At 36.9% G+C, this 13,259-nt stretch overlaps 2 protein-coding genes across 11 annotated transcripts in view; one reads left to right on the top strand and one right to left on the bottom strand.

The window, feature by feature from the left end:
• Window positions 1-1,780: 1,780 nt before the first annotated feature.
• On the bottom strand, window positions 1,781-8,048 carry Coprox (oxygen-dependent coproporphyrinogen-III oxidase). Of its 2 annotated transcripts, XM_034973248.2 has the most exons (9): window positions 7,712-8,048; window positions 6,140-6,374; window positions 5,655-5,720; window positions 5,417-5,574; window positions 4,715-4,845; window positions 4,086-4,212; window positions 3,625-3,788; window positions 3,196-3,365; window positions 1,781-3,021 (listed from the first exon to the last, which is right to left on the bottom strand). In XM_034973248.2, exons 1-9 carry the CDS (start codon window positions 7,792-7,794, stop codon window positions 2,905-2,907), a joined length of 1,251 nt encoding a protein of 416 aa, XP_034829139.1. In that variant the 5' UTR covers window positions 7,795-8,048; the 3' UTR covers window positions 1,781-2,904. The 2 variants fall into 2 exon arrangements, with proteins under 2 accessions (XP_034829139.1, XP_034829140.1); XM_034973249.2 differs by lacking the exon at window positions 5,655-5,720 and having other exon boundaries at window positions 7,712-8,038.
• A 74-nt stretch (window positions 8,049-8,122) lies between these two features.
• Window positions 8,123-13,259, top strand: part of Tomosyn (syntaxin-binding protein tomosyn) — a 276,177-nt gene continuing 271,040 nt past the window's right edge. For all 9 annotated transcript variants that reach the window (XM_069501906.1, XM_069501905.1, XM_069501907.1 and 6 more), the window contains exon 1: window positions 8,123-8,585. In XM_069501906.1, coding sequence (XP_069358007.1) covers window positions 8,463-8,585 — 123 coding nt within the window. In that variant the 5' untranslated portion in view covers window positions 8,123-8,462. The remainder of the gene's footprint in view (window positions 8,586-13,259) is intronic.

Here is a 13,259-nt window from a genome sequence, read left to right as displayed (position 1 = left end):
TTTGGCGTCATATTCTTTTGTGGAGTTCTGCCAATGCTGCGCTAGCCACAAAATAATCTCTGATTTGAACTATTGACTTTAGAACATTACAGTTAGAGATTATAGTTTAAAGCAATGTTATTTAAATAAAACAATGGAGAAACAGTAAATAATTTAATTTGATTTATAAAAATAGTTAAGTTAATATATACAAATTATTTTTTCTTAAAGTTTCCCGCAACCATGTCAGAGAGCTCATGAGTACTTCTGGATTAGAGGTGTCAAAAAATAATGTACCTAATAAATTTATTAAATATATAAATGTATTCAAGATATTAGTTTTTAGATTAAAACAAAATTGAATACAATATATAATAAGTAGTGAAAATTTGAGAAAATCCTTCCTAAAAAATAACTCAGGCGTTCGATCTTTGATACGCCGCGCGCGGCGCGACCGAGCGACGATATTAGAATAAAATATATTAGGTAGGTACAGCTGAATACAAATATCGTCGCGATTCGACGGTAAATAATTATTACATCGAATTTTCGTATTGGCCTGTTACATGTTGACTGTGATGATACGAGTATGCGGCTAGTATTTTTATCATTTTGTTTGTTTCGTAATAAATTTTGAATGCAGTTTTATTTATTTGTGAACTTGAGTGTCGATAAATATTTAATGCGAATAATTGTAATGTAGATTAGGCAAAATAATGTAGATTAGGTACATTTTTGTGTTGTGATAGATTTGTGTCGCGCGTTAATAATACCTATTATAGTAGATTTGTTCTTTTTGGAAATACTTGCGTCATTTTATAAATCGTATGAGAAAATGTTTTTCAAAGTGTAGGTATTATCATACATTTAAGTATTATAGGTAATAGGTTAGGTACGTGAAGTGGTATTGTTCTTTTTAGAAATCATCATCATCATTTTATAATTCGTATGATAATAAATATGTAGAAATGTATGATAATAAATATAGTAGTTACCTACTAAAAAGATTTTTTATAGGTAACTAGGTAAACTTACCTACCTATTGTATTGTAGGTATCTACTTGACATTGCTTTATCGTTCTACTTGTTTTTATTTTTACATACATAGGTAGGTACTAGGTACTGTATTCCGCGACAGGTTGAGATGGCAATCGGGGTATGAGGCGGGGGTGACACCCCGCACACCCGCACGTCACCCTCGCTCGCCCGCACTGGGTTAGCACAGGGGCCGTGCGGGTGTGCGGGGCATTCCCTCCCCGATTGCCATTTCGACCTGTCGCGAAGGTATGCATTGGGTACATATTAAGAGTAAAATTTAAAATTTAAATCAATCGAGTTAAATATGAGTTAAATACAAGCTATACCCTAGTTCTCGACCTTATTGACGGTTATGAGAAAGTTGTTTTTTGTCATATTCTTGTTCAGTAGGTATCATTCATAGATTGTTAAAATGTTGTTCCCTATGTCAATAAGGTCGGAAATCGCTTGCACCCATTTATCTGCTTGCGCCTCATGGTGAAATCGGTGCAAGCAAATCTCGACCTTATTGACGGTTATGAGAAAGTTGTTTTTTGTCATATTCTTGCTCAGTATAATTCATAGATTGCTAAAATGCTGTTTTCTGACTATGTCAATAAGGTCGAAAATCGATTGCACCCATTTTTCTGCTTGCGCCTCACGGTTCAAGCAATTTTTTTTTGTAACAAAATAATGTAACGTTAATAATTATTAAATATTTGTCTGTAACACGTGATAATATTGTGATACACACATGAACCTGTATTTGACACCTCTATTCTGGATATGTTGTCATTTTTTTTTGTATTAGGCATATAAATCTTAATGTAGGTAGTCACAGTCAACTCTTATCCGGGTGAAACACTTTTAACTGCAAAAAACTGACAAAGTACTGACTAAAAAATATTAGCTAATAGTACATTCGACTGAAAATATGGTTAAAATATTTTAAACTAGCTAACGCCTGCGACTTCGTCCGCGTCAATTTAGGTTTTTCAATTTATTTTTTTATTTTTTTAATATAAAGAATATTAGCCATGTTAAATGATTAATATTCCCCTTTCCTCTCCAACTAAGCGTCAGGCTTGTGCTAGGAGTAGGTACGACAATAGTGCAACGGGCGGGGTTTGAACCGTCGACCTTTCGGTTTTCAGTCCACTCCTTTACCGGTTGAGCTATTGATTCCGTAATTCCGGAAGAACTCTTTGGTTTTCCAGGATCAAAAGTAGCCCTTGTGTTAATCCAGGGTATAATCTATCTCCATTCCGGATTTCAGCCAAATCTGTTTAGCAGTTTTTTCACGAAAGAGTAACAAACATACATAAATACACACAAACTTTCTCCTTTGTAACATTAGAGTGATAAGTCCCCTGGCTCCACTCAGTCTTGTGTCTTAACCTTAGTGTTTTTAAAAAGGTTAACCCAGAAGACTCACTTCTTTGCCCCTTCATTCAGCCTCAGTCTACTCGACCTTTATTACGCTACAGAGGTCAATAGCTCGTATTGCTCACCATGACCCCCTTCACTTCATCCAGAATTTTCCTCGCGACCTTCTGACTTCGCGTTTTATTAAAAAAAACCCTGTAGCGGCAGGACAACCATGACTTCGAGAAGTTGGGGTGCTCCGATTTCGTTCTGGTCTACACGCGACGTAATTACAATGCATTATTTATGAACTAAACGGTGATTTATTCCAGCCAAGGGTTTTGGCTGTCCAGATAAAATTATGTTTTGACCAATCCAAAAATACTATTGCAGTTAAAATTAGTTTTAACTGGATAAGAGTTTTGACTATAACAGAGTCATTGTTCATTATACAGAAGAGAGCTCTTTAAAGATTTAAAAATATTTAACAAACGTCATACGTATTTTATACTACAATACTATTCTATACTTTCAAATCGTATCCTATGTCTTGGAGCTTTTTGCTTTAGGTATGTACAGCCAATCTCTTGGTTCCTTTAGGACTTGCATTAACTTTTCTTCAGGCGAGTTTGGTTTTGGCTCGTGCATATATTCCCATTTCTGTAACGATACAAGAACATGAAATTGTGGATAATTAGTTTGTATTTTAATATCGTTTATAATGATAATTTGAAAAACATTTTATTCTAAGCTATTGAAATAAACCAAAAAAAATATACATAATATACTATCGTTTTATCTGGCATGACATTTGAAACTAAGATGAATACTTACAGCATTTAAGGGAAGCGACATAAGTATAGATTCGTATCTAGCTTCGGGTGTGTTCAGACCGAATTTAGTGCCTCTATCGTATATCAGATTAAACTCCACATATCTTCCTCTACGGAGCAGCTGCCATTGCCGTTCATGATAACCGTAGGCGTCGTCTTTGTGCTTTTGAACTGAAAATACAAAAGTCAAAGGATTTAGGTATTTCAAAGTAGGTTCATTGTACACTGTACAATAATTTCAATGACAATTGCCAATATTTTAATTTCACAAGTATACAGACCTATTAAACTATATAATAATTTACAAACAAACTTTTAAATTTAGTAAAATGTTTTTTTTAAATCTGGCAATACAAATTACAAACCGACTTTAAAATGTTGCCACAGTCAAAACTTTATACCAAATTGGTAGAAATCAGTTCACGCTCACCTATTGGTAAATAGCTAGGTATGACGGCTTCAGCACAAGATGTGACAAACTCAAATGCTCTCTGTTGGTCAGGATAGTCGACATCGTCGAAGAATATTCCACCCACACCTCGCCGCTCTCCGCGGTGAGTTATGTGGAAATAATCGTCACACCACTTCTTAAACCTATCGAGAGCAAATGATTATATTAAATTTTTTAAATGTTTTAGAAAATTTGAAGATCAAAAAAATATGTACGTTGTTTTACTAACTAACACGATTAATAAATCAATTGTTTGTCAAATGATATTTTATAAAATCACAAATTGTAATTCTTTTGTCAAGTGAATTACATATTTATAGAACCAGAAGTTTTATAAATGATTCATAATAATTTTGCCAAACGTTATTTGTAAAATAATAATTTGTTTTGTGTTTTTTGTGAAATGATCGGTCACCCTTGGCTTTATCTGAGGGACTCACTTTGCATAGTAGCTGTCATTATGTGCGTCGCAGGCATGTTTGAGCGTCATGTGGAAATGTATCGCGTCTTCTTCGTTGAGGTAGTATGGCGTCAAGTCGGTACCGCCTCCGAACCACCAGTGGACCTCTGATATAAACAATAAAATAAATCAACATCACAATAAGTCACATAGGTGTATGAGTGACAGAGATGGTGCTCTACGAAGCAGAAATCTCTTTTTAAATTTCAATATATAATATTTCCTGCCAGATTGACCATTCACTACAACTTGACGCCTGAAGTTATATGTTGGCACCATTGCAAATCACACAATAATCAACCCTAAGTTCTAAGGAATAAAGCAAACAAAGCAATTGTGCCAACATGGCGGCAGGGGTTAAGTTATAGTGAACATAGTGATATATGAATATTGAATACAGTGCGACAAGGCTATCTTGGCGCCTGGCGAAAATCGGAACTAACGTTGCCGTCAAGTGTCCCCTTTGTTTTTGTTTGAATATTCTAAACCTTTGTTCTCCAACAGCGCCCCTCCGTCAATGTCATTCAAGTGCCAATAGAGCCTTGTCGCACTGTATTGAGATTGACCACCATGGCCGACATTTGGTCAGATAAATATGATTATGCTCACCATTCTTATCCTTGACCTCGAAGTATCGGTAGTTGAAGTGTATGGTCGGCACCATGGGGTTGCGTGGATGGATCACAGCGCTGACGCCGGCCGCGAAGAATGGCAGCTCCTTGCTCTCGAAGTTTTTACCTCTACAAATATTTCAAACCCATCAATGGGGCCGATTCTCTTGTACACAATCTCTAAACTAAACTAAATTAACAGGTCTAAATCTACTGCTATCCTTTGCCGCAAGCAATATTATGAAAGGGATAGCAATCGATTTAGACGTGTCATTTTAGTTTAGTTTAGAGATTGTGTACAAAGGAATTAGCCACAATATTTAACACTACCTAGACGCTGGGCACTGTTAAAGTTAAATCAAAACATATTTTAAGATGATGCCCACAACTTCGTATGGTATATTTAGATTTTGAAAACACTTGTTAAATTTCCCTAGGAAAATCACCCCGATCCAATGCTTCATTGCAGCACACATATTTAACTTAGTGTCAAATGGTCTTCATATTGACGCTATGTCAACAGTGACAGATGTCTCATCACTAACATCTTACGCTCACATGACGCTCACTGCTATTAGCACGAAAATGGCAAAAATCCCTTTAAAAACAGGCCAGCAATCGCAGATCCAGCGTACTTGTATTATCAGACTCCAAAAAAATATCATCTTCAATCTTCCAATAAAATCGTTGTTTGTTTTACCTGCTCTTCATCTGTTGAACAGCAGCAGGCGGCAGCTTCCCCGAAACGACAGAAATATTGACGCCAGCCTTTTCAAACACTCTACCATCTTGTAATACACAAGTGATTCCCCCACCGCCTTCCTTACGGATCCATCGGTCCACTTTGAACTTTGACTCCTGTAACATTCAAAGTATAATATAATTGCCCGAATCGGTAACAAATACCGGTATTTTAATAATGAAAGGTTCGTTCATACCGGCGAAGGTAAAAATATATCGTTGTCATAATCATACTCGTCAGCTGTTTTTTCATCTTCCCATGCCTACAAACACACACCCAGTTGTATTACTTCAGTAAATGATACTGAAATAATATTGATGAAATTCTTATGGAAGCGATAATCGTTTCAATTATCAATATTAGTAGCAGTAGTCAACACAGAATAATTTGGAGCAAAAAAGAAACGTAAGCGAAAAGCCAAACATAACAGGAAAAGGAAGGTTACACAAAACAATTCCATTAAGCATTTTCATTCCGAATCGCAACATCACTTTACTGCCCTCAAATAAAAAAAGTGAATAGTAGAATTTTTGTATGGTTTTTATTTTTTTTACTGCCAACACTAATTAGGGTAAAAAAATGGTAGGCTTACTGAATAATATTCTACTTTTTTTCCCATTTGGCTTTACAGCTGGAGCCTACCAAAATTAAATAAAATACAATTTTACAATAATAACAAACCGCATCCTCTTCTTTTTCCAAAGCCCTACAGAACTCTGCCTGTATCCTCATGATGAGCATTTCCATCTGTGTCTTCATATCATCCTGGTTCTTCTCCAGCTGGCTGATTGGAGTGATTGGTTCGGCCATGTAGTTCCTGAGTTGCATTATTTCCTTTGCCTCAACCTTAGTTTTATTTTGTCTGTACTGATTGTATGTGACATACCCGGCTCCTATTATGGCAGCACAGTAGAAGCTAAAAATATTTTTTATTAATAAGTATAACTTTTCTTTCAGTGTAAATGTAAAAACCGGCCAAGTACGAATCAGACTCGCGCACTGAGGGTTCCGTAGTACAATCGTATTTTATCGAGATTTTGCACGATAAATCAAAAAATTCTTACTAGATCTCGTTCAAACCAATTTTTGGTAGAAGTTTGCATGGTGATGTACATCATATATTTTTTTAGTTTTATCATTCTGTTATTTTAGAAGTTACAGGGGGGGGGGACACATTTTACCACTTTGGAAGTGTCTCTCGCGCAAACTATTCAGTTTAGAAAAAAATGATATTAGAAACCTCAATATCATTTTTGAAGACCTATCCATAGACACATATGGGTTTGATGAAAAAAATAATTTTTGAGTTTCAGTTCTAAGTATGGGGAACCCCAAAATTTATTGTTTTTTTTCTATTTTTGTGTAAAAATCTTATAATTCTGTTCACAGAATACATCTACTTACCAAGTTTCAACAGTATAGCTCTTATAGTTTCGGAAAAAAGTGTCTGTGACATACGGACGGACAGACAGACAGACATGACGAATCTATACCTAAGGGTTCCGTTTTTTGCCATTCGACTACAGAACCCTAAAAATGGGTGACATTTTATAGTCCAGGTATTTAGACAACAGATACCATTTCTATATATTATTATTTAGTATTCTGTGATAAGTCTAATTAGTTTGTCTTTCATTGTTTTGAGGTTAATTTATTGACTATTAGTTAAGAGATTAATATGTAGTTTAATATCTTTGAACTATTAGTATAAGCCTTTGTTTATGTGAAGAACTACTCATTCTACATGCTATGACATCATTTTTATAACTTAGGGATCTGTAGTAAAATAATAATAATTATTTGTTCATGAACACATTTTTTTGGTGATGTAACTACAAATTCACGGTTTTCGGATTTATTCCTTTATTTGTGCTATAAGACCTACATACCTAGCAAATTTCATGATTCTAGGCCAACTGACCCCAACCCCATAGGTTTTCTTGACAGACACGACAGACAGACGGAAAGACAGACAGACAGACAACAAAGTGATCCCATAAGGGTTTCTTTTTCACTTTTAAGGTACGGAACCCTAAAAAAATACCGTTTAAGAAATTATAAGCGTCAGTTTTTAGCAACTAGCATAGCTTTGGCTACGGAACTCTATCAATACGTGCTCTGGTATGTACTTGACTAGTTTTCATTATAACTTTCCACTAAAGCATGGAGAGTTTCAGAGATGTTTACATTTACATGAGCGGAGTCACGTATTTCCAATCGATTGGGAACAAATATAAACTCAGAAAAACTTACGTTATTGGCCGATCTCTTATCTTTTTGTAACTTCCAACATAACTTAAGGTCTTGAAACTCCTTATGGCCACTTTGTAAGACATTTTTGGCTAGATTTTATTTGAAAAATAATAATTTGCTTCCAAGTTTCACATCGACCGCCTGCTATTGACGTCCGAGCCGGTTTGACATGAAGACATGACAAGGGACAAGTGACACTTGTGATCCAAAGCTTGTGATAATCTCTTTGACGTTTCTTTGTTTGGTTGTGCGCGCCGCCTGGTGTCGGCGGCTGGAAGCGTTATCAGCTGTAGAATTTTCGTCCGCAAGGCGCGCCGCCTGCTGCCGAGCGGAGCATGTATGCGCAATCAGCAATGTGTGTTCATCTCTGTCCGTAGCACGTGCGGTGGGATCGATCGGCCTCGTCGCGCTCTTTCCGCCAGCGCCAGTCCGCGGCGATCCGTGCGACTGTGACGGAGTGTGGCAGAGCTCGGGCTGCGCGCGTGTGCCGCTCCCCGTATCGATCCGCCAGCAGACCGCATTGCCGTACATTGCGAGGCGCGGAGGCGGTGCCTCGCCTAGTTTTCGTCGATTGTCCGCGTGGCTCGTCGGCGGTCGGCGTCGGCGACGGCCCGGGCGGCCCTGCGCAGAACGGGCGAGCGGCGCGGGAGCCACCGACCCTCTTGCTGCCAAAACCGGCTCGCTGTCCGCGGCGGACGGCTGTGATGTAGCCGCGGCCTTCGGACAAAGGACCCGCGGAGACGCGTTCGCGATGAAGAAGTTCACTTTCAAGGGGGTGCTGGACGGGTTCCGCAGCTCGGTGCAGGCCGCGCCGCGCGGGACCGAGCAGGAGATCCAGGAGACGCTGCGGCCCGATCACTTCCAGATCAAAAAGGTGAGTCTGCAGTGCTACTCCGCAGCAGACGAGGGAGCGGGGGCTTCGCGGCTTGTGTGGAGGCGTATTTACGACACGGCGCCGCTCGAGTCTGTGCCAGCATTCCGCTCGCGTGCACTGTTTTGTAAACTAAGGTCCGTTGACACGACATGCCTATCAAAACAATCGCTCCGTTTACGATTGCCTCGCTCATTTCGCAGATTTGCAACGCTCGCAGTCGAGAAGTGACAAATGCCAATACACCACGATAAATTCAGTTGCTTATCGAGTGGGAGGATTCATTTTACTAGTAAAAAGCGATAAGTTAGCACAGTTCCGCGCGCTGACGTAAGCCGTCCTTGGCCGTGTCATCTGTTAGCGCACTAAACATAATCTGCTTAGCTTGCCCATCGTGTAGGCAACACAGAAAACCTGCCATCTGTCACCCGTGAGTGGAGGTGTGACAGTGGTAGCGGCGTCGGACGGACGGAGCGAGAGAAAAAAGATGGACGATATAAAAGTAATTAAGCGAGATATAAGTACTAGGTGATTAATTAAGCTAGATATAAACTAAGTGGATGTTACAAGTGTACCTGAATATAAGACTGTGGACATCGGAACTGCGTTTGATTCATATTAGGGTCATCCCAAGACTAATAAACCCGGATTGGAGGTTAAGTTGTTTATATCAGAAGATTGGATGTGATTCATGCCCAAAAATGCGGGTCTATCCTGGAAGATGTCAAAAGTGCCTGTACAAGACGCATAGCAACATATTTATTAGGTACTTATATCGGAAATTATATGAAGAAACCTACCTGAACGAATAACAAAGTGAATATGAAATATATACAAACTGCAATGGTGCTACACTATTACTTTGGGAGTACTTGAGTAGACCTGTATCGAGTTGGAGGGCTTGTCTCCAACGCAACTACTCAAGAGATTGGTTTGAGGAAAGCACCTTGCACTGTCTGGAACAAGCAGAAGTACGTAGGTCGATGGGTCCAATGCATCCATAGGTTGTATTGAAACGGTGAATCTGTGTACTTACCTTCTTACAGTGGATGTTCATTAAAGCATGGGTGAATATTAAGAGTGCCTAATGTTAGATTACTGCATCAAAATACCTAAGTAGGTATTTGATAAGTTACAATATTACCAATTGATACTTTTAGAACAGAGTAAGTGAAGGCTATAATTATTAATAGTAAGTAGATATCAGCATTATGACTTATTTGAGAGTTCAAAGTAAGGGATTATAGTTTTGTTCTGACCGCTTTAATGGATTATTATGTAGGGACATACCTAGCCCAAGATTTGATCTATGAAGTTATAAGTAGTTTAATTTCAAGACTGGATGCAACGCACCGTAGTACTAACACCTTGTATTTTAAAATCGAAATAAGGTAATAAGTGATATGAAATACTTTAAACCAAATAGGCACCTACCTATATTAAAGTAGAATCAAGAAAACAATTAGATTATTATGTAGGTAAGTACTTGATACATGAGCTAGTGTAGAAATATAAAAAATAGAGTTTATTTGCTAGAATGTGGTACAATTTGGTCTTAAATCTGTTTTGATCTAACACATTCGACCAATAACTGAGTGTGCAAATTATTACCTATAGTACATTATCATAGCATAATAAAATGTGAAAATTTAGAATGAATATCTACTTAACTTTATCTATCTAGGAAGTAATGTTAACAGTATAATTTTATTCAAGTCTTAATTTAAATCATTCAACAATCATTTAAAAAAAAGAAATATGTACATGTGCTTTAGTTAAAAATAGAAATAATAATCTTACAATAACAACGGTCATATCTACATCAATGGGTCAATCAATGGTTTTAGTGCAAAATTTGGGTTATATACAGGGGTCTGATATAATCAAGTAGGTATGTACTTGATACTGGTGTCACTTAAATGAAATATTTCCGAGATTATTCAACTGTTACCATTTTTTTCATGTTTTGACAACTTTTCTGATGATGTCCACGACCCTGTGACCCCGACTTGACGATGAGGTCGACGAATGTGAGATGAACAAGTGGTTTTGGCCTGCATCTGTGGTGGAGAAGTGCACATAACCTTCAAGTTGTGATTGGAAGCAGTCATGTACCTGCATGGATCGGATAAGAACACAGTAACTCTTGGTGTGAGGCCTGTTGTAATGATACAAAAGAAAAAAAAGCCATCCCGGCCTGCCTCATTATGATGGAGGCTGTAACCTCAAGGTATTGTTATGTAATACAGTAATAAGAAGGTAAGAAACATCTGAATACTACTATGGTTAATTGAGGCAAATCTAGTTTACCTAGTAACTAAAATAAAGTCTTAAAACTTTGAATTGAATAGTCTCAATATGAGTAGTTATTCTTCTTTAATTAAATAATTACATACTTAACTATACACATAGTAATATTTTAGTACAATTTAAGGATAGAATGCCTGAAATATGTGTCAGGTGCATGTGTTTTCATTACCTACCATTTAATGTAAGATTTTTTGGATTTGGGTCTATGGTAGGCATGGTATGGTTGTGAGAATGATAGACAGTGATAGGGAGACTAATAGAGTCGATTGCCAGATGCACCCATTGAATACCTATCTACCGACTGAATAGTCTGTATTATGTACTGACAGACATAGATCAACCCGCAGGCCCTGCATAATCAAATATGATTTGAGTTCTCTACTAAGCTACTACTGGACATAAAGAAAAGATTTTGGAAAATTAGACCTGGGGTGGATCAGCTAATAAATAATTAATTGGTCCACTAGATAAAGTAGGTAACATTGAACCTATTTTGAATCTGTAGGTTTACTTATTCGACCAAATTAGAGTTATTAGATTACTTTGAATACCTAGTAAGTATAGGGTATGAAATATCAGGTTTGAATTAATCTAACTATGTACATACCAGAAACAGAAAGACATACAACACTCATGCTCACGAAAGTAGCCATGTGGATGTTGGAATTTTATTTGATTCTTATACCAATAAAATTTATATTAAGTGCTAGTATGTACTTTTGTTCCGTTTGCTCACCCTTGTGGAAATTATAAATTACATTTGCTGCAACCACCATTTAAGGAGAGGTGAGGTTATGAAAGGAAAATGAATTGAATCATTATTATATTAACCTAAAGTGAATTTAACTGATCAGATCAGATGAAAATAAATAAATGGACTTGAATTAAAATATTTATTTATCAGCATAACAGTGGTTCTTTCAAATGTTCTTAGAGTTTTATAATTAAAAAAGGTAAAATTATGTGAGCTATCACATTCATATAAAGTCACTAGTAGCTGACATCCTCTTATACTAATAGATGACATGCATTCGTGATTTTTAGAATTTGGAAAATAAAAATAATAATAAAATAAAAACACGTTTCCACTTCTCATGCTCGTAAGGTTCTATTTTACGCAGGCTATAAGAGGACTAAAGTGCGTTTCATGCTGTTATACACAAGGTATTTAGAGGTAAACAACAGTCTCTCTGAATGACATATGGATGAGAAAGAATTTATGTAATTTCTATGGTGCCAGTGAACTTTTGCACTTGTATTGAGGTTGCGACCTATACCTACCTACAAACTCATTACAGCACCCTCATTTAATCCCTACTCTTTTCGGTCAATCTATAGATATGTACTTATAGTAATATTATATTGTTACATTTCCTCGCAATCGAAGTGAAAATCAGTGTTTATAACTCGGCTCAAGTGGCTTGTTTGGTGCCCTTGTTGTACAATCTGCTTTCATAAATCAAAGCCTTTAGGTACTTACTACCTCGGAAAAACACACACTGAACAACAGGTTAACTACCAAGTACATCATATTTACTGTTGTTATTATTGGATTGGCTTACCAACTTAATAGATGATACTATCTGCTGTAATAATAGAAATTAGAAAGAAATACTAAGTTACGAAGTTCAATTTTTATGTACGAGTAAAGGAAACTTTAAAAGATGTGTCTCTAATAACAAAAGAGAGTTACGAAGGTGTTATTAAATGAAGCGGCAATGACTGTGGCAATGTTATGTATAACAGGGTCTGGATTGTTGTATTTCTTTATATAGCCTACTAACACATAATTTTATCATATCGTTGTTTCTCGGGTATAAATAATGCACGAATAATTCGATCTCTGACTTAGGTTTAGATCTGAAATAAGAAATGAAATTGTCAGTATACAGAGAAGTGTAAATCTTAACCTTGCAAGCCCCATCGGATAAATAGTGGAGAAACGGATTCCCTACCTTTACTGCCCAAATTTTGACTAGCTATTTGACTTTGGAAAAAGGAGCTTATGAGATGCATATTTTTACTAAATAAATAAATTATTAATATAATTATTATAAACAAAAGACGGATTTGTCTCTTGTGTGTGTGCCCTTAAATTATATTAAAATTTCAAACGAGTTGCACAATTATTATCACCTGCAGACATTACACGTAGGGCGATTGTCTAAAACCTGCATCAATCATTATTGTTCTGATTGGCTGAATTTGTGCGATTCTTGTTGCAACAATGCATTGTGGCCAATAGTGAGCGAGCATTAACCAATCAGAGATGATTGCGATCGTGACATTGTAGCTGTCAAACAACCGCGGTAGAGCCCACGGTGAACTAAAGATGTTTACTACTGTAGATACTCCACAAATAGTTGA

This window comes from Maniola hyperantus, chromosome 11 (genome assembly GCF_902806685.2).
Source record: "Maniola hyperantus chromosome 11, iAphHyp1.2, whole genome shotgun sequence".
Taxonomy (NCBI): domain Eukaryota; kingdom Metazoa; phylum Arthropoda; class Insecta; order Lepidoptera; family Nymphalidae; genus Maniola; species Maniola hyperantus.
The sequence above is the reverse complement of the archived record's forward strand: the minus strand, read 5'-3'. Positions and strand labels throughout refer to the sequence as shown.

Coding starts and splice junctions, on each gene's coding strand:
- Coprox (XM_034973248.2), bottom strand. CDS start 7,794: ATGTCTTACAAAGTGGCCATAAGGAGTTTCAAGACCTTAAGTTATGTT. Junction 5,721..6,139: donor TGGAAAAAGAAGAGGATGCG/GTTTGTTATTAT, acceptor GTGTGTTTGTAG/GCATGGGAAGATGAAAAAAC. Junction 3,789..4,085: donor AATGACAGCTACTATGCAAA/GTGAGTCCCTCA, acceptor TGCTCTCGATAG/GTTTAAGAAGTGGTGTGACG.